At 48.1% G+C, this 24,005-nt stretch overlaps 1 protein-coding gene across 5 annotated transcripts in view; it reads right to left on the minus strand.

The window, feature by feature from the left end:
* Positions 1-24,005, minus strand: part of TRAPPC10 (trafficking protein particle complex subunit 10) — a 79,060-nt gene that overhangs the window by 17,473 nt on the left and 37,582 nt on the right. For all 5 annotated transcript variants that reach the window (XM_079100796.1, XM_079100797.1, XM_079100798.1 and 2 more), the window contains 8 exons: positions 23,657-23,768; positions 21,604-21,851; positions 12,181-12,327; positions 11,480-11,594; positions 10,997-11,073; positions 10,097-10,188; positions 7,458-7,598; positions 7,082-7,194 (listed from right to left, as the gene is read on the minus strand). In XM_079100796.1, coding sequence (XP_078956922.1) covers positions 7,082-7,194; positions 7,458-7,598; positions 10,097-10,188; positions 10,997-11,073; positions 11,480-11,594; positions 12,181-12,327; positions 21,604-21,851; positions 23,657-23,768 — 1,045 coding nt within the window. The remainder of the gene's footprint in view (positions 1-7,081; positions 7,195-7,457; positions 7,599-10,096; positions 10,189-10,996; positions 11,074-11,479; positions 11,595-12,180; positions 12,328-21,603; positions 21,852-23,656; positions 23,769-24,005) is intronic.

The following is a 24,005-nucleotide window of genomic DNA, read 5'->3' on the forward strand; positions in this document are numbered from 1 at the left end:
CACACTCAGCACAAGATGCAGCAACGACCTTCAAAAGAGAGCAGGGAAACTTCCCCACTCCTGCCACCTTCACACCTTAAAAGTACTTTGTCAAAAGCAGAACATGAACCAATACCTAGACTCTTCTGGGAAATCATAAAATCAACAGAAATTCAGGTCTACAAATCTGCTGCAGACAACTTGAGAGAAACACAGATCAATTAACTTCTTAGTTTCAAAACAAAACTTGTCAACAGTCTAATCCCTAGAGTTATTTTGAGGGGATTCCAACACTTTCCCCTGAGTAAAGAAATTCTTTGGGCCCCTGCACACCTGCAAGTAAATGCCAATGTTTGCAGTCTGTGAAGACACCCCGTGTGGCTCTCTGACCAGAACGGCAGCCAAGGGCTGGATGAAGTCACCATTGGGGACGAGTCACCTGCCACTCTAGCCTTCCGGCTTCCTTTCTACAAGCACCCTGGTAAAAATGCTGCAAGATGACCAGTCACTCACCAGCAACAGGAGGGGGTTGGGGGTGTTGCTCAGTGGTTTAGACTGCATGAGGCCCAGCTTCCATCCCCAGAATAAAAAAAGAAAAAAAAAATCAAGTAAAACAATTTGATTAACTAAAGGAGACCTGCTGAGACTGATGCCATACGAGCATGAAAAAGTGGTAAACAATTATGGAATGCCCTTCACACAGTGATGCAGAGTGTGGGCAGGAGGACTGTGATGCCATCGCCTCCCACACCCACAGCATCCGTGGTCAGGACCACCAACAACCTGGTCAGGCACACTAAATAAGGCTACAAAGCCAAACCATTGTTCTGCACTCCTGAAGTCCATCTAGGTGGCCCTCTTCAAGGACCAAGCAAACCTGGAGCCAAAGCCTTTGCAAACCTCAGCTTTCACATGGTAACCATCATGGACTGAACTGTGCCCCCAGACACATATGGTGAAGCCCCAACACCTCTGACAGGTTAAAGATTAGGCTGGATGAGATCAGGAGGGTGGGCCCCTTACGATGGAAAAGTGCCCTTGCTGGAAAAGACAAAAGAGTTTGCTCTCTTCTTCCCCTCCACATAGGGACACAGCGAGGCAGAAGCTGTCTAGCAGTCAGGAAGAGGCCCTCACCAGAAACTGACCCTGCTACACTGACCTCAGACTTCAACCTCCAGAACGCTGAGAAAATAAATGCTTGTTGCGTAAGACCCCATCTATAGTATTTTGTTATGGCAGCCTGAGCTGAGTAACGTAGTAACCATTTTTATTGGCATCAGATCTGCCATTTTGCTGCTACCAGTATTCTGCCCCCCGACACACACCATTTTACAACCCAGATTGTTAGCCCATGAACCACCTGGTCAGTCACTGGTCTGTTGTTACTAATCCGTGAAATTCCACTACTTAAGAACAGCTTCACCATCATTCTCTCTCTCTCTCTCTCTCACCCTGTGGGTAGACACTCTGCCTGTCCGCTTAATAAGATCTCTTGCGTGAGTTCCTGCGTCCAGAGTGGTTTCTGGGTACTTTCATTGGCGCCATGACTCGGATGGGCTCTTCTACCGCCACTTTGGTGAGCAGAATCCCATCTGACATCCCAGACCCCGAGACGCTGGTCTCACCTTCCATTCACCCGGGCACTCTCCTCCATATCCACCATTGGCCTCACTTGGTAAGTGGCTTCTCCCCCGGCTTTTGGTTACCTGGGAAGTGACCACTTTGCATCTGGCACCTCTGAGGCTCTCTGCGGGTCGGGGCAACCCCCAGCCACGGTTCTTGCAACTATGGTTGAATCCCTATTCTGATTGCTAGGGGGAGCTCTGGGCTGACGGGGGACTCTTTCCTGAGAGGACTGTCTCTTGCCAGACCTACTTCTGGTCCTGGGTTCTCTCTATGACATTTTTGTCTCTAGGAAAGCCCTGGCGCCAGGCACCTAGGTACTCCTACAGGCTGAGCTTCAATGCTTACCTAGTGGTGGTGACAATTCCCTGGAGAACTCGTCCTTCACTCGGGTAAGTCCCTGGGGCCAACGGACACCTTGCCTCCTGTCTCACAATGGGCAGCTCGCTCTTAATCCCCACCCAGACCACCCTGGGTTGCCTCTTAGCTAATTTAAGAGTCCCTCCGCCTCACCCCAGACTTCAAACCCAACAGCACTTTAGATCCCAACATTTTTAGGGATCTTTTTAATTTCTGAGAGCGCTCAGGGAAATGGAGAGATTTCCCTACATTCAAGTTTTCTCTTTCTTGCGATCTTTGCTCTTCCTACAAACACGAACTTCTCTCTCTATCTCTTCCTCTCCCTCCCTCTCTCTGCCTTTTTCTTTCTCGTGCTCTCATGCTATTTTACTAAAATAATTAATGACCATTATCATTTTTCTTCTAGGACTCTTGTTTTTCTTAAATGCTTATATTTTTCAAGCTCACAATTTTGATCCTACATACCTAGGTCAATGGTTTTCTGATCAGTTCTATTTTTTATTCAACTCTAAAGTTTTTTTTTTTAAAACATCTATAACATTGCAATGGAAATTCACCTACAGAAAGCTACAAGGCCTTTTGCTTTTGTGTTATATGTATATCCTGTTGTCTGATATCTATTGTCTGTCTATATATGTGTGTCCAAATATAACACTCATAAATTAAAATTTAAAAAATGGATCCACATACCTTTAATTCACGTGATTTAAAAAATGTTCAGTTTAAATAGGGTAAACAAATGAAAGTAAAATGTCTCTGAAATTACTTACCTCACAAGTCAAATAAAATGTTGATGTCTATAAAATGTCTAATATCCTAGGACTTTTCTTCAACAGAAAATAGACGGCAGATACTGTTCAACACACTTTTCTGATTTTTTTTTGGTTTTCACAGTAAAATCAGTAGATTTGACACATATAAGATTACTCAAATGTGTTTGTTAGAGACATCTGATTAATTTACAAAGTTAAAATGCTAACTGTTAAACAACATTGAGTACTCTTAACTCCTTAAATTCCATGGAGTAACATACTTAAACATTATTGGTGTTTTCATAGATTGGTTAATAAAAGGGGTTTAAAATTGCTTTGTGTCATTACTAAAAACAAGGCTACTAAGACTTAAGTCCTAAGTATAATTCTATATACAAACGGTCTAAAAATTTCAACTGTGTTTCAATTAGAGTACTGAAACATAACAAAATATTTCATCTTATTAAAATGGAGTAATTTATCTAAATTCAGAAATTTCATAAGAGTGGTTTCAGAATGTGAACAAAAAAGGGTCAACAAATAGGAAAGAAAAATAAAAGATTCTAGGTAAAAAATATATTTAGTGGAAGGGAGAAGAAAATGTTTCTGGTAGGAAAGTCTTTCTGTGATGAAACCCGGGATGGGATCCACAGTCACTGCCTGCTGGCTCTCCCCTCACAGGGATCTAAGCCACCTTGACTGTGCCCACTCCTCCCTGGCCAAGATCCACCATAGGGTGTTTCCACCTCTTGCCGTTGCCTCCTCATCCACCACAGAATTCGACTCTGGACAGCCTCCCCTCTACTGGCGGTGAGTCCTTAAGAGTTTTCCTACGGTGGCCCTGAACACACACACACACACACACACACACACACACACACTCTCTCTCTCTCTCTCTCTCTCTCTCTCTCTCTCTCTCTCTCTCTCCATGAAAACACCAGTGCTGGGTCAGGATCTCCTCACACAGGCCTGTCAGGGACGGTAACGACCCTCACTGATGGTCTGCTCCTACGTGGGAAATCAGAGAGGTTGTGGGGACTTCCCTTCCTCTCCTGTTTCCCTTCTCCTGGCTCCTGAGAACTCTCAGCCATGGGCTCCACTCAATCTAAAATTCTTTATGACGCCTACCCCCTTGGCTGTCTCCTCAAAAACATTGGACCTCAGGGCTGGGGACACAGCTCAGATGGTACAGTTGGTACAGTGCTTGCTTCACATGCACAAGGCCCTGGGTTCAATCCCCAGCACCACCAAAAAAAAAAAAAAAAAAAAAAAAAAAAAATTCAGCCTCTCCATTCAACTCCAGATCTCAAAACCAAGGCTCATTCTCTATTGCAACACAGTATGACCCCAATATAAGTTAGATATGTCATTTAATGTTCTACAACAGGACCTGCTAGAGCCTGGTTTAAATGTTAATATCCTGAAACATGAAGGCATTTTTGCCACTTTGCCACACAAAAGGAATGTTAAAAGCTCTCTCAGCCTTTCCTTGAATCATGTTTTAGATATAATGTTATATTGTGTTAACTAATGTTCATATAGACTCAGGAAACAATATATGTAAACTTCTTAAAATGACATTTAAGAAAGAGGCAAAGATCAGCTTCAGAACTTTACCTAAGATTTGTGAAGAGCCCTGCCTCACCTGAGATAAGGCTCTGCCTCCCATTCTGCTGCACGTCAGAATGGCTCCAAAATAAGCCAGACTTCAGCTCATTTAAAGTTATATTCAAAAGATTGTTTTTTGTTGTAAAATTACTTTGATCTCAAACAGAGGATATAATGTATAGCTCAGCCAAAATTCAAGATAGCTATTATACAAAATAAGTGTTTGAACTGTTGTTAATTCCATTTTGTATTTTCCTTGTAATCTCTGTAACTGTTGCCTGATTAACGTTTTGCAGAAGTACTGCTTTGAGAACAAACGACCTAAATTAATTTGAGATAATAAGCCCTTGCCTATAGGACGGATAAGATAGTACAGACCCCAATTAAATAAAAAGGGGTAAATGACTGTAAAGTCATGAACATTAGAGTTAAAGCCCACTACTCTTACTTTATGACTGGTGAGACTGGCTTGCTGGATGTTTAAGATCAAACTTAGAGATTGAGATTAAAATACAGGGGCCAAGAAAAACAATATTTGATTCTTGCCCTCTAAAAGTCAGCTGGAACCCAGGGAACGAGAGAACTTCTCTTAGGAGCTTTGAAACTGTGGGCCACATGGCCTCCTGATCAGGGAGACTGATGAGATCACCAGAGGATGAGAAGCCAATCAGTGCACCTGCTGCAGAGGAGGGTCATTGGAAAAGGGAGACATCCCTCATGCTTCCAAAGGAAGCCACTGCATCAAAGAGAACCTATCTGCAAATGGCACTAAAGAAGCTATGAAGCTGCTCTCAAGTTCTCCACAAGTAACCTCTCCACAAGTTCCCCTGTGGAAACTCAGCTGACCCTTAACAACAGATAAGAACAAGGTCAATTTGACCAGCTTGATCTTGAACACCTAGCAAAACAGTTAAAACCAAAAGAGCCATTCCTGGGCATGTAATAGAAGAAACAATAGTTGAACATAACTTAAGAGGTATACTTAAGTTAGCCTCAAGAATAAGTAAGATTGGAGGCTATTAAAGAGATTCTTAGGCAGGAGTGCCTGATAACCATCAAGAGAAACTGCCACAGTCAGAAATTTTTGGTCATCTTAAGGTCTACAGATCTTCCCAAACAGGACCATGCCTGCTAAATTGCCTACAGAAGTTCCTACAAGATCAGATACACAAGTTCCAGAGCTGGTGGATACACACAAGATCACCAACAAATCGGTCAATCAACCGCTTCTCCTTCAAGACTATCAGCCCCTGATACCCAAAGCCAAGACCTGGGATTCACTATTGACACCTCTGGTTCCAAAACTTCTGCTCCCACCTAAAGCCCTTTCTAATTCCCTTTTTTTTTTTACAGGAATGAGACTGTTTGCCACTAACCCACAGTAAGAATCTACAGAAGAAAGACCATCGTCCCACCCCCAGTATCTATAAAAACAAAAAGGGAGGAATATTGGCATCAGATCTGCCATTTTGCTGCCACCAGTATTCTGCCCCTCTACACCATTTTACAACCCAGATTGTTAGCAGTGCACTGTTGTTATCAGTGCACGAAATTCCACTACTTAAGAATAGCTCCACCACCATTTTTTCTCTCTCTTGCTCTCTCACTCTTACTCTCACTCTCATTTTCTCTCTCTCACTCTTGCTCTCTCTCTCTCTCTCTCTTCTCTCACTTTCTCCCACCCCGCTCTCACCCTGTGAGCAGACACTCTGCTTGTTCGCTTAATAAAGTCTCTTGCATGAATTCCCACATCTGGAGTGGATTCTGGGTGCTTTCAATTTTAAAAGGTGCTGCTCTTGGTAAACTAAACATAAGGAGCTAAACTTTATAATAAATTTAATCATGACACACAGCATCATCATAAAGTGTATTTGCCAAAACATTTAATATGGGTTCAATTTCTGGCACCAAAAATGACAAAAAAAAAAAAAATTAACTTGAATTTAAGCATACCAGTCTCATTTCTGTTTAGGTGTGACCTTGATGAAATACTGAGATAATTCAAGAAGGTGGGCCAGTCCAGGGGATAACTAGATCAAAGCATCCAACACTAACAAGAAACTAAGCAGGGACACATCCCACGACACGATGGGGCTGGAAAACACGGAGTCACAGAAGCCAGGCACAAGGCCACAGTTCCCAGTATGTGTATGGAGCACCCAGGACAGGTCTCATGTGAGATGGGAAACAGATCAGTGGTTGGCAGGGACTGAGAGGAGAAACACGGGGTCTTCCTGGGATGAGGACAGTGCTCTACAGTGGCCTGTGGTGGTGGCCACAAATGCCCATGAGTAGAGCACTTGCAGTAGGAGGGTCGCAGGCACATGCATTCGACCTCAGTAAGCTGTTATGTGTAAAAAGAGGTCAGTGTCTTAAAATAGAGATGGGAATGACTGAGATACCATAACCAGATGCAGCATGTGGTCCCTCCCTGATTCTGCTAATAATTCATGACAACTGGGTGAGATCTGGATATAGACCTCTTAGCAGAGCCCCTTGGGTGTGCTTAGAAGACCATTCATCCCTGTCTTTAGGAAACACGTGCTAAACCGCTCAGAGTGATATACTAAAACATGATCTGGAGTTTCTCTGAAACTCAGCAAAAGTGAAAAAGGCAAAAAGGAAGATAAAGATATGTATTTGCTACACACCAAAATGTTGATTGCTGACTCCAGGTAGTCAGTGTATCTTGTGTTTTTCTTCTTACTTTTCTCTAGTATTTGAAAATCTCCTAACGAAGGTTAAAATATTAGTCTTACCTGGGCTGTCCACCTGTTGGTTGGCAAAGCTGAGTATCTCTTGGCAGAAGTGTGCCCGCTCCTCCTGGGTGAGGTGACAGTCACTGGCCAGAAGGCTGCTGGTCTGCAGGTAGCTGGAGTGAAGAGTTAAGGGGCTATAGGACCTCACACAGGGGACACTGGGGGCAAAAGGGCTTCCAAAGTCCTCTCTGGCCTTCAAAGTGTGGCCCAAAGTATCCTTCATTTTTTATTGTTGTTGTTTTGTTTTTAACTTATCAGAAACCTGAAGTTAGATTTTAAAAACCACTGACAAGGCATTCACTTTGCACTCTGGAACACGTGTGAACATGCTGCTCTAAGAACAGAAAGTAACAGTCCCTACTTCGGGAAAGGATACTTTTCGAGTTGCCCAAGGTGCTTCTGGCACTCAGCTAGCTGCTTCCTTGTGTGAGTGACAGGTAGGGCCCAGCCCTCGGCCAGGTAGTTTTTCAAAGCTCCCTGCAGATACGTTTCTGCCTTCTGTGGAGACCTTTTCCTCCTACCAAAGTCAACAAGCACAAACTCCCGTGAGACAGGAGACATGCTGTTCCCACCCAGTACCTGCTGCACTTCGCACCCACGCAGGACAGGACACGAGCATCACCTTCTGCAGTCCTCACCACTACCCTTCATGTGAGATCACTAACCCAAGATCCACCAAGGGCTTCCAGGCAAGGGCTGAGAAGTGGCTGGCGGTAACGGTACCACCTTACTGCTGCCAGCCCCAGGCACTGATCACCTACTGCAGCGAGGCCTCGGTGAGGGTGAGGGCTGAAGGGACAGCCAAGGCAGCTGGGAAACTGTGGCACCACACCACCCCCCGAACACATGTAAATACAGCCTTGTGGCCCTGCCAGGAGACCTCGGGCAGAAAGCCACAGAGAGCCAGGAAGGATTCAATAATCAACACGTGTCAATAAGAGGGCCCTGCCCAGTCCCAGCGAAACTGTGAAGATGCTCAGAGTAAACCCAGCACAGATTAAGGTACAAGCCACCAGAGCCTGCCCAAGTCAGAAAAGCAGGAGAGCCTCTCCTGTCCCAGAGGGTGCCCTCCTGAAGTTGGCCAGTACTGCCAAGCATGCACCAGGGCACCAGGGGACATTCCCAAGTCCACCAGTCTACTCTGTAAGTGGAAAGAGTGCGGTTTTCCCAATTAAACACTTTATCTCAATTATACAGAATGGTGGGCTTCACTGGGGCATTTGTGTACACAGAAAAAAACACAAATTTGATCAACTTCACCCCTCAAGACTCCCACCTCCCCCAACCTCTCCCTCCACCCTGATGGAACCCTTCCGCTTTCATGTATCCCTTCAATTAAATATACTATCAAACTCGGTGCATTTTAAACTATCAGGTTACCTTAGTTTTTCTAGACTTTTATGGTTCTCCCACTGACCCCTTTCTTTTGTTTGTTTGTTTGTTTGTTTTTTTTTTGGTCCTACATGCTGAACTCAGACTAGAGGGGCTCAATCACTGAGTTATGTATCCAGCCCCTTTTTATTTTTTATTTTGGGACAGGGTCTCACCAAGTTGCTTAGGGCCTCACTTAGTTGGTGGGGCTGGCCTCAGAGTTGCAATCCTCCTGCCCCAATTCCCAAGTTTCGGGGACCACAGGTATGGTACCATGCCCAGCTTCCACCCTCATTGTTTAAAGATCAGAATCTCCTGTACTTCTGCACTTACTATCTGAGCCAAACATTCCTAGACCTAGAGCTTGAAAGGACTTCAGAGATAGTCATCCAGGCCTGCAGACAAGGAGACAGAGGCCAAAGTGGAGCCAGGGCCCAGGCCTCCTCTGAGTCCACTGCCTTAGAACACACCAGTGCTACAAGTGAGCTGAACTCACAGCACTGGAAGACATGACCTCCCTGCTGGGTTAACCGACACTGGGTTCCTCAGGTGCACCAGACGGGATTCAAGAGAGTCTAGTGCTAGCTAGACCTGGCTCTACCACCGATGCTCTAGAAACCAGGAGGTGCCCTCGGATCGCCCACCTGTGAACCCCTTCCCAGCCACTCACATCAGCTCACACACTCGTCTCTCTTGCTTCAACTGCTGAACTTACTGTAAGCACAGACTTTAAGACCTCATTTCAAGCACATCTTTTCTTGAGAAAACATGCATACATGTCTTTTATGTCTTTTCCCTTACAATTTATATCTCTTTTCAATGCTTTGAAACAGAAACTGCACGGCCAGTCAGGACTTCTCTTTAACAGGCTGATTTTTTTTTTCCCTTACAGAAGAATTCCATTTAATATTTGCAGATATTCCCTCTTACGGGAGATGGACCATCCACCACTCTAAGTTCTGGCTGTAAACCCTCCTGCCCCAGAGGCCAGACAGTACTTGCTTCTAAAGATCATGTAGGAGTGCCAGGCAGGTGGGGGTACATGCCTGTAATTCCAGCTACTCAGGTGGCTGAAGCGAGACCTGGATCACAAGTTCAAGGCCAGCCACAGGCCGATTTTATCAAACACACTAGAAATAGATTAAATTCAGGGTCTTTTCTTGCAATCAAACCGAAGCTGGAGCAGGAATGGAAATCTGTGCTATCTGAACACACCTAGCAGTCACCTCAGACTACCCTCTAGCACACATCCAACACACGCAGCTGCTTGTTCACATCACAGGCCTCGAGGACTCCATCCTGCTAAGAAGCGAGCGAGGCCCTAGAGGAACACTGCAGAACAACACTCAGGTGACTTTCCCTTGGAAGGAAGACTCTCAAACATGCCTGCATAATTCTTTAAAGTTAGTATAATATTGTGTGTGTGATTAAATGAAAGAACTTCAAAGACCAAGAACAGATGTAAGAAGTAATAAGCTGAAACACTCCATTCAATTTTCAGAAAAAATTAAACACCAAATGATGGTGGCTGAAGAACAACAGATTCTACATTTATGTACACTTTACACTAACTCCATAAACAGATCTTCTTCCATACATATAGTGAAATGTCTAAAATTCAAAGAAAAGTTCAAGAGCGATTACATGTAAAATTCTGCTAGATCTTTCCCAACAAATTTGGCAGATCGAATCCTCCCAATGCTCGTATACATTTCAATGGTAGCATGGGACAAATCCTGTGGAAGGGTAAAAGAAAAAAGCACAATTACATATTTGAATTTTAATGCTAGACAGATCTTATGTTTATTTATCCAAAACTATAGTAAAAGACATTGTTATTAATGTTAACATTTTTTTCTTGGCATCTATTTTTGCACTGTTTTTCTATAACATGTAACCTGTACAGTTGATAATGCACATGTGTCTATACACATATACATAATGAAGTACAATAATAATTGCCCATGGATTCATCTACCACAGGGGTAGCTTTTCAAAGTCCTTCTGTCTGAGGGTGCTCTTTCTCTCCCTTTTCATTTTTTGCAATCCCTAGAGCAGATCCTTTAATACCATTTCTGAGGGTGCCCTTTCTGTAGTCTTCCCACCTGTCTACTGAGTGTATTCGGGGGCACACACTCAGACCCTGATTTACCGACAACCCAGGAACCACGTGGATCTACCACATGCTACCCATACTGCTTTCTGAAGTCTGTCTAATCCAAATCTTCTAAAATAAAGCATGATAAGCTCTGCCCAAAAAATGGTTCCTTTTACAATTCCAACTTATTGAAGGGGCAAACCCATATTGAACAAAATTGCCAAGTATTCAAAGATGCATCCATGCCTAATTAGGACACCAAGATACAAATAAACACTTGGGGAACAATCATCCCACATTTTGTCCACGGCTCCTGAGGATGCCAAAGAAATAACTGGGTCAATGAGAAGGGATCACAAGTACATCCCAACTCCAAAATTCAGGCAGAAGGGCAAGTCTTCTGCAGGCAGAGTTGTGCATGGGCACTGGGAGCAGTCGATACTCACCAAGTAGTGCTTTTCAAAAGCTTCCACCGAGGACAGGGCTTCTCTGAGTTTCTTATAAGGACTCTGAGCTGTGTTGGCTTAAATAAAGAGAGAAGAGGGTCCTTACTCATCTTCATTGGCATTTGCCTTCCAACATGGCAGACCTACGTCTGACTTGGGGATATTACAAATGCAGCCAGGACAACCAGAACCACACTGTTGAGGCCAGCAACCCTCTGCCTCCACCCTCCAGCCTCTGTGCTCTTGGCTGGTGCACTCATAAAGTAGTCTGACCCCTCATGCAATGCCTCTCACTGACCTCTGGTCAGGCTTCTCAGCAACATGCACTACAAATACACCGTTGGTTAAGTCATTTGCCAAATGATCTGCAATGGCCTCAGATCCAAACAGTGCCACAGATACTATTCATTTCTTTGAATTCCACTAGTAGGAGCACTCTCAGTTCAGCTGGTGTTTCTTACCATACTACAGCAACAGTAGTACCTGTTTCAGGTCGCTCAGCTCCCAAACCTGCCAAGAGATCAACTGTCCTATTGAGGTCTTCTGAGTTAGGTCCTTTTTCTGACACGAGTCCACATAAGTAGCCCAAGGCCTTTAGCTGTTGAGATAAACCCACAATTTTAACTCATTTCCCTTAAGAGTCAGTAGAAAAGTCATGAATTTAAAGATAAAAGATTAAAATCCAGCTTTCCTATCCAAATGATTCAAATCTGGATACAGAAATACACATCACTAGATCTTCTCAAACTCACACATTCTCTAAGACAGTCCCCAGCAAGGCTGTGAGCCAACAAGGCTCTGCCTCCGCCCTCCACCCACTTGTGCTCTCCAAGCTCCCATGGTCTGCTGCTCCCCTGCTCCCCAGCAGCCCAGCTAGCTGCAGGCACCTGAAGCCACATTTTGCCTTTCTGCACCAGGCAGTGAGCTCCACCCTTCTCATCCACCCCTTCCTGACATGGAGCCCCGTCTCCAGCACAAGCACAGGCGGCACTTACTATCTACTGGATAAACCTGCAGGCAGTAGGAAGCCCCAACCCCAGAGCCATCCAGGCACTGTAAGGCCACAAAAGCACCTGAGAGCACCTGTTTCAAACTCAATAAGCAAGACCTCTCCAGACAGCTCAGGGCACCCACCACACAGCACCTTGTGGAAAACGGGAACATTCCACGCCTAGGGACAGTACCTTTTCTGTGGCATAGCTCCACAGTCCCACTGTGTGGGCGATGTTGGAGTCTATCTGTGCCCGGTCACAGCAACCTTCTATCCTCTGCAACACCTCCAAACAGCTCAGAAACACCCAGCAGTCCAGAGCACCAGGTGGCACCGACACCTGTGAGGACACAAGCGCAGGCAGGTGAGGGTGCTGGGGAGAGCACAGACCCACCGAGCCACATGGGTGTTCCAGATTTCCAGACCCGCAGCACCCACCCAACTACAGGCTGCAGTCTGCAAAGCTGAGGGAAAACTGCCATCCCGGGCCTCTCAGGGAGAAAGGACTGCCCTTGTCCAAATGTGTCTGGGTTGTTATCTGATGCTGATGAGCGACTCAGCTGGGATATGACTTTCAGTTATACAATTAAAAGCTATTAAGAAGCTGGATGTGGTGGCCACAGCTACAGTTCCAGAAACTCCAGGAGTTGAGGCAGGAGGACTGTAAGTTTGAAGCCAGCCTGGGCAACTTAGTGAGGACTTATCTCAAAATATAAAATAAAAAGGGCTGGGGGAATGGCTCAGTGGTAGAGCACCCTTGGGTTCAATCCCCAATACTGAAAAAAGACATTTTTTAAAAGACTATATTAAGAAAAAGAAGGCTTCACAAAAGCCATTTATCCTCATTTGCGTTAATCATGGAAGCTGGTGACTTCTCAGTCTGGAGGGAGGACTTTAGGACTGAAGTCATTAAGACAGACTGCATTCAACAGCAGAAACAAATGCTGAGCAGATGTGCAATGGCACCCAGAAATAACAGTTGGATGCTCTGGACATGATCAAGGCATGTGGGGATGTGGGGATGTGGGTATTAAGGCACTCCTGTTGCTTAGCTACACACTAGAATGTTCCCTGGCAACTCTAATGCAACATCCAGGGGAAACCATCCAGGGAGCTGCTGGAGCTGGTGACGGAAACCAACAAGTTCATTAGACCATTCTCCCTAGATCTGTACTTATTCAGGCTTTCCATTTAAAAGACCAAAAAAGTTCTATTATCAGAAATGCAAAAGCATCTACCATATATGATGATTCTAAGAGCATGGCCCCAATTCCAGCCTCTCTGAACCAGGACTGGGTCTTGCCATCAACCTTCACTTACAATAACTGGCAATGCTGGCTTTTTTCTTGGTGACCCGAACTTCATGGTGTATCTTACACTGGCACCTTAGTTCTGGTGAAATATGCCACTTGGTAATATTCAAAAAAAGGAACATAAGTTCTACCAGATTCTGCACCAGGACACAAATGAAGAGCTATCTCATGCCAAAGAAACAGTCACAGAAGGTGTCCTCGAGAACAAACACAAGAACCTGGAGTTAAATGGAAAGAACCAAAGAGTGCCTTATAGGTGCTCACAGAGGCTGACTTGCCTAGCTTTGAAAATGAGATAAACTATTAAAATCCTTTGAAATAAAGCAGCATAGAAAAACATGCACCATCAGAAGCTCTGTTCACAAACGTGTGTGACTTTCTCAGCAGACAGCAGGCCATGCCAAGGGCATGACCCCCAAACAGCAAGACCTTCGTCCATCAGACCAGGGCAGGTCAGGGCCCCTTCATCTTAGGGACATTGCCACCCCATTCCTGACTCCCTGAGGCCTTCTGTGAACAAGCCACCTTCACTGGGCATGCGCTGGGGGCAAAAGGACCTCCTGGGAGAATGACAGCTTTCTGCAGAGGACTCTACACAGCACTTTGCATGGAGTCTACAGAGACAAATCCAAAGAGGAAAAGAAAGTATTAGAGCTGGAGCAGAGGCACTGTGGTCAAGGTGCACCCAAGGTGCAGGCAGGTTCCAAGGCACACAGTGGCACTTTGCACCAGTGCCTGAGCAATCAGTACTGCTCCCAAACTCAAGGTCAGGGCAAGAGCAGTGGAGAACCAAAGCAACACAACGGACAGCACAGACACACAAACAACCCAGAGGCCACACCAGGTGGAAGAGGGCACCATGAGCAGACAGATGTTTCCTTGGTATATGTTTCTGCAAAGAGCAAGCACTGTTTTGGCAAGCTTGAATGACAAAATTTAAAGCCACCAACACAGAAGCAGCTGCCTTTCTAGTGGGAGGCTGCAGCCCATGCCCACACAAGGCACAGGGAACACCCGGGGTTCATTTCACCCACTGAAAGCTGGAGCCTGCTGGAGCCTCCTGATGGTCCTGCTGGGGGCCCAACGCCCTCCTCTGGGTCCTTGTGCTACTCGCCCACTGGCTCTGCACTGGCTTCCTGGAGCTCTTCTCCAGTTCCTGTTTTACCTGTCACACACCATTCTAAACCTGAGCTTTGACTGGAAGAGCAGAAATGTGCATGCTGGTTTGCCATGCCTCATAGTGCTTCCGACTCCTGGCAGTGCCCTTGGCCTCTCACACTACTGAGCTAGAAGAGCAGCTGTGAGAGCCACCCCACTCCAGCTAAGCACCTCAAAAGGACAGGCATTCTGTTTCTTCCCCACACGTCCCAAAGACCTAACGGAAGTGGGCTGTACGGCAGGAGATCTCCTAAGACTTTTGGGAACTTTATTGAGACACACATTTATTGAACATACAACTGTAGTCATACTCCTTCACTGCTTTTAAAAAAAATAAATCACAAAGTACATACGCTGAGGTATGTAAGGAGCACAAATTCTAAATCTAGAGCTCAATGAATTTTTACATATATAAGCACCATCCAAGGAATAAAAAGCTTCTATCTGACTAGAAGGTTTTCTTCATTCCTTGCCCGTTACTATCTACTTCAAAAAGGTGGCTTTTGCCTCGTCTTTGAACTTCAGACGCATGGAATTAGATAATCTGTCCTCTTGAGCAGGCATGCTCCTTCTTCAACACCACGTCCTCAAGACCCTATCCGTAGCTTTGTTCTTTCTCATCCTGTGTCAGATGTTCTGTGACTTCACCACTGCTAAGTAGGGGGTTTCCAGTGTTTGTCCACTCTGGGCAATGCTATTTGCAAGGCCTCCCCACTTCCGGGGGAACCTTCGCAGACTGAGAAGCCCACACCTGCGCTCCATCCACTCAAATGGCCATAAGGCCTCAGGCGCTCCTCCTCCCCAGGACCCTGCTGCGTGCACACTGAGGAGGAGCCAGCTGGGCGGCACAGGAGTACCTACTCAGGAGGCTCATTCTCTCTTCCAACAGTGCCCCAGATAGGATGGTGCTAAGAGCTTCCATCAGAGCAGGTCCTTGCCAGAGGGCATCTACAGGCACTTGTGACCTCTAGCTAAGAATTAAAGCCACGGTGCCCAGGAACACATCTGCACGACTCTTCTTTGCTCCAGGGGAACTGCCAGGGAATGAACCAACACTGGGTTCTCTCACCAGTACGCAAGCTTCCAAGTTCATCCCTACACTCCTCTTATGGCTGGACACATTTTTCTTGACCTGGGGACAGAACAGTTGGGTCAAAGGACAGGCCCATGTTGAAGCATCAGGAGATGCTGCCAGAGAGTTTTCCAAAGTGGTGGCACACACCAACATGTGCATCATCTCATGTGAGTTCTCATTTTCCTATGTCTTTACCAACATGTAGAATTTTGATCTTTTCTTAAATTTCATTTAATCCAGAATGGTGGAACTTGAGAACAGAAAAGGTCCCACACACTCTGGGAAAAAAATGATCCACACACACAGTTTAAACCTGTCCAAAAGAGCATCTGCCCCCTCCCGTGCAAGATGGCTGGTGTGGGAAGGCATCCTTGACAAGCACACAGGCCACATGACCTGTCTTGGCCTGCATCCCTTGGTGCATCTGGAATTCCACGCCACCCAGAACTGACACAGACAGGACTCTGCTCTGCCCAAAAGCTTGGCCCGATCACAACTCTGGGGCTTCATCTAGGAGTCAGTGGTGGTCCTGTCTATTCCCCACTGAAGGATGCTGAGCAGATCCACAGACTCCTGGGTCACTTTGCCACTCATCTTGTACAACATTCTTCTACAATTAATTTCTTGATATAAATATTCTATAACTTTTGTTAAAGTCCCTCTTTATCTCCCCATTCCTGAAATATTAGTAATGCAAAGAGTCACTATAACATTTTCCAAGCATAAAAAAAAAAAGCCACTCTGTTTTTCTTTCTTTTGAATACAGCCTACAGAATACAACACACAAATACAAATTCTCTGTGGTCCCCAGCATGTCCACCCTGGATGGAGACTAGAGCAATAGCCCCCGGGAGCTCTAAGCCTGTCACCTGCCCTTCATAAGTCCCCAGAGGACCGCTCATCAGAGTGGTTCTGTGCAGTGGAACTCTGCAGGTGAGGAATCGAAGGGCGTGCGTTCTCTCGTGTCCTGGCTACTGGCAGGATTCACATGTGCGGTTTCTTCATCCCTGCTCCTCTGCACGAACATCAGGATGACGCCGTACCTTGCACATGATGGGTGTCTGGGTTTTCCCCACTGCAGGCGACGAATCACACTACAGCACATTCATGTACCTGCCCGGTGGTAGTGGGCACGTGCCTGCCTCACTGCAGCAGGTATCCCCGCACACCTTTCCGCACAGGTGTGCCATTCACGCCACGGTCAGGGCATAGACTGCTGCTCTGCCCACTGCTGCTGAGCTGCCCACCTGGTCCTGGCAGTGAGCGCTCATGCTCTTCACGTTGCAGCGAGATCGAGCACTGCGCACCTCCTCCCGGCACTCTTCTTTCATGTTTGGTCACAGTTCCACTTGTAACTCCTGTCCACAGCTGCGCTCCTGGGCTCCTTTACATGTGGATGCCCAGCAGGCTCAGTGCCACTCACTGAATAAACTCTTCTCTTCTCAAGTCCACTCACTTAAAACCTAGCCCAATGGTCTGAGTTCAGAACCTCACCCTTCCCCCTGGATCATGGCAGATGTTTCTAGACTCCTCTTGCCTCCATCTCCTCTCTGCTTCTCCTGCCTTGGCCCCACAGCTCCTAACGCTTCTTGTGGCAAACAGCTTTAGCCTAAGGACAGCACCCACTAGCTGTGGTATACAATGCCACCACATCCTGCCTCCCAGTACCTTGTCGCTCATCTCCAAGCATACCTTGCCCTGACGCGCTGGTCAGGCTGAGCGCCCTCACAGCTCTTCAGGGGCACTGTCTGCTGTGCCTGAAATGCACTCCTTCAGGGGTCACCTGGGGAGTACTCTCACTCACTGACACACAAGGCCTACAGGTGATGTTTGGCCCTGGAACATCCCGAAAGGTTGGTGAGTTGAAGCCTCGGTTCCCAGTGCAGCAGCGTCTGGAGTGGAGATCTGGGGAAGTGGCGTGATCATCGTGAGGACTCTGACCTCGCTGGTGCCTCGACCCATTGATGGCTTCATGATCCGCATGGAGGATGGGAGGTGGTGGACAGTGGGCAGGCGGGGTGTGCTGGCTGGAGGACACAGGTCACTGGGGGTGTACTCTTGGGACTGTATCTGGTCCCTGGTCCCTTCCTCTAGCTCTTCTTCCTGGATGCCGCGAGCTGAGACGCTTTCCTCCCCTGTGCCCTTCCACCATCATGTTCTATCTCACCTCGGGCCCAAAGCAATGGAGCGGGCCGACCATGGACAGAATCTCTGAAACCACAAGCCAACATAATCTTTCCTCCTGTAAGTTGTTCTTGCTGGGTATTTAAAAGCTGATGAACAAAGGCGGGGTGCTATTCTGTTTTCTGCTGAAAACAGAGAGCCAAAACATTTGGCACAAAACATGCCCAGCAACAACTGGTTGGAGGAATGACTCTTCTAAAACTGCACTCACAGAGACCCTCCTAACAGAACCATCGCCAGCACCCAGCATGGGCACCGTGTCGCCCACCCCCCGCTTCAGGCTGGGACCACCGGCACTGCACAGCACAATGTGCTCTAGCAATCCGAGTGGGTTGACTGTGGTTCTTGCACGGGGTAGGGTTTCCTCTTCACTCATGTACCCTCTCCCTGGCCCTTGCATGCACCACAGTGTCTGGCAGGCAAGCACATGTTTCCTAAATGTTCCTGACAGTTCCCTCTTCCTCTCCCAGGGAACCATCGACTTTGATTCCTCTTAGGCAGCCTCTCATTACCTACCACCCTTCCAGTTCAGGTCCCCATGACTCCATGTCACAGTAACCCCACCTCCCCAACTCAAGGGCCCAGTAAGGTGTCTGGTCTGCAACCCTCAGAGAGCATTACTGCTCTGCCTCTGCCAGGCCCTGCAAGCCTGCCAGCTGCGCTGCACCCTTGCCTCTTTCCCTGGCTTGACCTGTGATCCCAAGCTGGCCAACTGACAAAGGTTAAATGACACAGCCGGAACACAGTTCAAAACAAGCAAACAATCACTTGAGTCATCATGGTGATAGACACATAGTGGCCTTCCAGAAAACACCTTCCTTGTGTTCTCCTGTTGTAAAACTCAACACACACGTCATACTGCTATCTTGCCGAAGGCACTGCTGGTATAGCTGAGAACAAGAAGGCCCTTCTGAAGGCCAATGGCCACATGTGTCCCTGGCCTCACAAGTCCACCTGCACCAATGTCCTCCCAAATGTGCATACAGGACACACACTGCAACTAGGCTTCCGGACAACACGGAGCCATGACTGCAGCTCAACGACAAGAGGACACAGACCAGAGAGGCACCCAACCTGGAAAACCCAACCACACGTGCTTCTGCACACTGTATTTTCCAGACTCACACAGAGTATCTATTCAACTTCTGGTGAATGGAGGGCATGAAGACACTACTGGAAAAAAGCAGAGTTGGGAGGAGGCTCTGTGACAGCACATGCTGCTCCTGTGGGACCAAGAGGCTTTAGGGTTGCCCCCTGCGAGTTGACAAGGTAGGCACAATTTTCATTTTACACATTTTCAATCAGGTCATCAGCCCAAGGCTAGGAAATGGCACACCCAGGGTGGGCACCCCCAGGTGGAGGCCCACTGCAGTGCTGCTACAGAGGCAGGCTGAGGCCTGACTTTAATCCACTGCCTCCTATTCTCTGAGCGCAACTTTACATCAATGGGCAGACCACGCAGGAAGTTTCTGGAACACAGGACACAAGCCACAGAAGCACATACACAAGAGCACCTTCTCCTGGAGTGATCTCACAATAAGGACACAGAAGGGAGCTCAGAGGTAGAGAACTGGGTTACAGCCCCAGCCCCAGGAAAACACACAGAACAACACAGAGCAGTGGCCAAACAGCTGCGCGCAGGCTTCGTACCCGCATGTGCTGACAGATATAAGCCTGCAGAACCGCATGCCTGCCAGCCCACTGCTGACCAGGCCCAGCCTCTTGTCTACACTGCTGCTGGCCTGCAGGGTCTGGGCAGCCCCACCAGGCCCTGTGTGTCAGAACTCAAAGCTTCACACCATTTTTCGAACCATGGACATGAACACAAGAAACAACCCACCAGAAAGCTAACCCCAAACTGTAAATGGGTTTCTTCGTCACAGTAGAAGCAACTGTGTAGAAAAACTAAACGTTTGAGTCTTCTGAACCTTAAATCTATCCATAAAAATTTAAAAGAAATTCTAACCATAAGTCTTTCAAGTTAATTGCCAACTGCCAAACTTATTTGAGATATAACAGCCCCTTCCCCCACAAACAAATAATCTCACAGAAAGACCCTACCGCAGACGTGAAGGGTGGAGCATGAGCCGGTGACAGGCCCACACGCCAGCCAGCAGGCTCCCGAGGCCCCCAGGAAGAGGCTGAAGGTGCTGACCTCAGGCCTCACACAACACAGGACCGGGCACCAGGCCCTTCCCTCACCCCACACCTCACCGAGTCCTCACCACCCAAAGGACAGCTGGTCTTCACCTCCCCCTCAAGGAGGAGGAAAACCATGCTTGCGGAGGAAGGGAAGGCACACGGTTCCCAGGCAGAGGCAACAGTCTGCACACAGCCACCAGGGCCTCCGTGCTCAGCTATCTTCCTGAACCTAATTCTCACACGACAGTCAGCGGGGCCAGACAACCAGTATAGAGTAGAGCCACTCCTGACCTGAAGGAGTCACCCATGAGCAGTGCCCACCTCAGTGCTGAGAAGCAGGTAGAGGCTGCCAAGGGGATCATGGGTGCCTCAGCCGCAGGGACAGGTGAGTGGAGCAGGGAAGTGCCAGGAATACCCAGCCATGTGCTGGGGAGGAGAAGCAGGAACCAGAAAAAAGTCACTGGGAGGAAGAAATGGCACAAGGGGACAGGGTGACAGGGGGCATGCCCTCACCTGGACCCAGCATGCAGCTTCGTCTGATCCTCCTAGAGGGGACACCATACTGTTAGAAAAGTGCCAACAAGTACCATAAACATGACTCAGAGAAGGGACAGTCAAGACAAGAGTGACAATTTCACTCAACAGGAACAGGCTGTGGAAACCCCACAGTGGACAAGAAGCCCCTCAAACAGTACACAGCAGTCAGAAGGCCCCTGGGGGACTCCCAAGACCAGCAGAGGAGGCCTGGGGGAGCCCAGGGGCAGTACGTGCTCAAGGCCAGCCCAACACTCCTGGCTGGCAGGGATTCACATCACCTTCACAGCCCTCTCCAGGGAGCAGGTCCAACTGACCATCTCCTTCACCAACAGCCAGAGGCTCTGCAGAATTCACAGGCTGAGCAGAGAGTTACAGGAGGCAGGAGCATGTGGCCTGGCAGTGAGCGTGGCCCAGGCACAATTCCACAGCCAGCAGCACGCCCTGCAAACCCCCTGGGGTAGAACTGTGGCATACAGAAGGCCAGAGGCAGCCTTCAGAAGGGCCGCCAGGCCACTGCCCTCTGTAGGCCACTTCACACCCTCCCTACCAGCCCTGCTGGAGAGCTGGAGGTACTCTATCATGGGCTCTGTGCCGTCCAGCTTTCAGAACACCTGGAGGAGATCAGGGCAGGAAATCAAGGAGGCAGTGGCAGGACCTCTCTCCTTCCCTGCAGAGCTGCCTGGGACCAGCAGTTCCTTGCCCAGAAGCCGCAATCACCTAGGCAGCTGCTCAGCACACCGTAGGCTCTGCTCAAGTCCTGCCAGGGAAGGAGCTTGCTCCCTTGTTTTGCACACTGGCAGCCGCCACTCACACAGCTACCCGCATGTCCATGCACAGAACCAGCTCTCTGGGAAGGGCATCCTGAAACAATGTCCACATATGAAACCCAGCTGAGTGCCCTTCAGGTAAGTGACCTCTATTAGAGAAGGCTGCTCCGCTGGTGGAAGACACAGTCACCTTAAAAGCTACATGAAGAGACCAACCTGAAAGGCTCACTTTGCCAGTGTGAACTTCACCACCCGGGGAGTGGAGACTTCTGAGCAGTTAATCTATGTAAAAAGTAACTAAGCAAATAATAACTAAAAATTAAGGACATTCAGAAAAGGCGACCCTTTCCTCAGCATGAAGCATTTGCGGGGAATGCCAAAGTTCAGAGTTTCCTGTGTGGACAGTCAAGGGCAATGAGTGGGGAGAGGAGCTAACTCACTTCCAAGAGCTTCAGCTCCTGCACGCAGCTGTGCAGCAGCTCCAGGGCCCGCTGAGCCACCTCCCACGGCCGCTGCAGGAAGAGGAGCAGGGTGCACTGGCGCGAAAACAGGTAACTGCGCAGGTCCAACAGGGTGGCTTCTTGCCTCTGTATCAATTCCCGCTTCTCCATATCTATGGGCTTGCGGAGGACCAGTCCATTCCAGCTCTTCACCGGCTGGCAGAAAAAAGTCAGCCAGTTGGCACCATCTAAACAAACACACATCATGAAAGTCGCTGACCACAGGTACCTCACCTGGCTCAGGTTCCTGCTCAGGACCAAGAGGCCTCATGGAAGATCAGGAAGCTTTGCAATCAGTTACTCTCTGCCAACACACCATCCACTGGCTAGTGCCTCAGGATAGGGTAGTTTCCATGAGCACAGGCCTCTGGGTCCTGGCATCCCATGGCTGAGCCAGCAGTTTAGAGTCCAGGCAGCAAGGCACACCATCTTACCAGGCCCAGGGAGTCCTAAGCAGGAAAAGAACTACCTGGGCAGCCATGCAGAGACGGAGAGGTCAGAGTTAGAAACACCTCAGGCTCTGGGCCAGTAAGGCTGAGTCCTTGGGAGGAGTGTGGCAGGCTGCCTCACCTGTACCTATGGACTAGAGTGCAGCCTGTTCACCTGACCATCCTGGTGTTCTTGTCTTCCTTACTTTGCAGGGTTTCCTGTACAGACTTCCCTAAGTCAACCACGTCAACTACTAAGTACAGCTCCTGGAGGACAGGACAGTAGGCATAGGGCAGAGACGGCAGCAAAAGAGGGAAAGATCCTAGCATGTCAAATTTTCAACATTTTAACTTGTAGCGCTGAAACTCAAATATGATCTTAAAATAAATGTAAGACTCTACAGCAACAAGGCATTCAATCTTTATGAAAAAAAATCTGCTTAATCTATTTTCCTCACTCCAAAAGAGGTATCACTACCAGGTCTTTTTTTGCTCCTGTAAGCAACAGCTGACACTGGTATGTGACATCACTACACACCTGACTAATGAGGGCTCACCTCACTGCACCTTCACTGCTGCAGACTCCTACTTGGATGCTAAAGTGCACACTGGTGAGTCCCTACTCAGCAACACCCTTCTGCCAGATCCCCACCCCAAGGGTTCTCACAGACACTCCCACATTCCATGCAGGTCTCTGTGTCAAAGCCACCTGCCCAGAGGGGCTATCCCAGCTACCTGTCTCAATCTGTCCCCTTCCACGGTCTCTGCCTACTGTTATCAGACATGGAGTTGAGTATCTGCTTTCTCCCCATGCATGCTCCATGAAGGAGAGGACAAGTTCCTCGCTGTTCTGGACCCTGTCTGGCATATGGAAACCCTTCAGAGCATGTGCTTCAGCAAGTCCATCCCTTGGCCACCAAGCTTGGCCCAGGCTTGCTCTGGTGTTTTAAACTGCCCTAGATTTACTTGTCTGTTTATTTTGGGGGCAGGCACTATGGATTGAACTCAGGGGCACTCAACCACTGAGCCCCATCCCCAGCCCTATTTTGTATTTTATTTAGAGACAGGGTTTCACTGAGTTGCTTAGCACCTTGATGTTACTGAGGCTACTGTGAACCGCCATCCTCCTGCCCCAGCCTCCTGAGCTGCTGGGATTACAGGCATGTGCCACCACGCCCAGCTACTTCAAGGTTTTTAAAGACTGATGAATGCTCATTACAGTGGTGTCACATAAAATTCACAGCAATGAGCTTCAAGTACTACAAACCAAACCAAAAGAAACGTCTACTTGCGTGGTAGTGGGAGGCCTGCAAGCAGAAGCATCACCAGCGGACAGCTGAGCTGTGGCAAAAAGACTTCACACCTGAAAACAGGTGGGTGAGTGCTTTTACCACTCTTCTAAGAGTGAAAGGGACCAATTCTTATTCCTCATTCTATATCCTACAGGAATTGTGAGGCCATATCTTCTCTAGTTTACATAACAACCACAAACAATGACTGACAGAGGGCAAGAGACTACCTGCAACTGGGGAAACTGAGGAGAGACCACCGCGACCTCTACTCACCGCCGGCCCCGAAGTTGACGACATACTGCGAGAACAGGGCATCCAGCTCGTCATACTGCACCAGGGCATCTTCGAACTGCTGCAGCATCTCAAAGACAAAGGCAAGTTCCTCCTGTACCAAGAGACATCGGTCAGCTCTGGAAGCCACATGCAGCCGTGAGGGGCAGGAGAGCCGGCATGTAGCACTACGAGAGATGCTCGCACCACCAGAGCCGAAAGTCCTCTGATGACATCAGTGCCTGTGCACACAAGGGAAGGGGAGCAGAAAGGAGCAGGGCAAGAAGAGGACACCTGACCCATCAGCAGCAATGGACAGCGGCCGCAGCACGCCACGATGTGGCCCTTCTCA

This window comes from Sciurus vulgaris (assembly GCF_902686455.1).
Source record: "Sciurus vulgaris genome assembly, chromosome: 10".
Classification (NCBI taxonomy): Eukaryota; Metazoa; Chordata; class Mammalia; order Rodentia; family Sciuridae; genus Sciurus; species Sciurus vulgaris.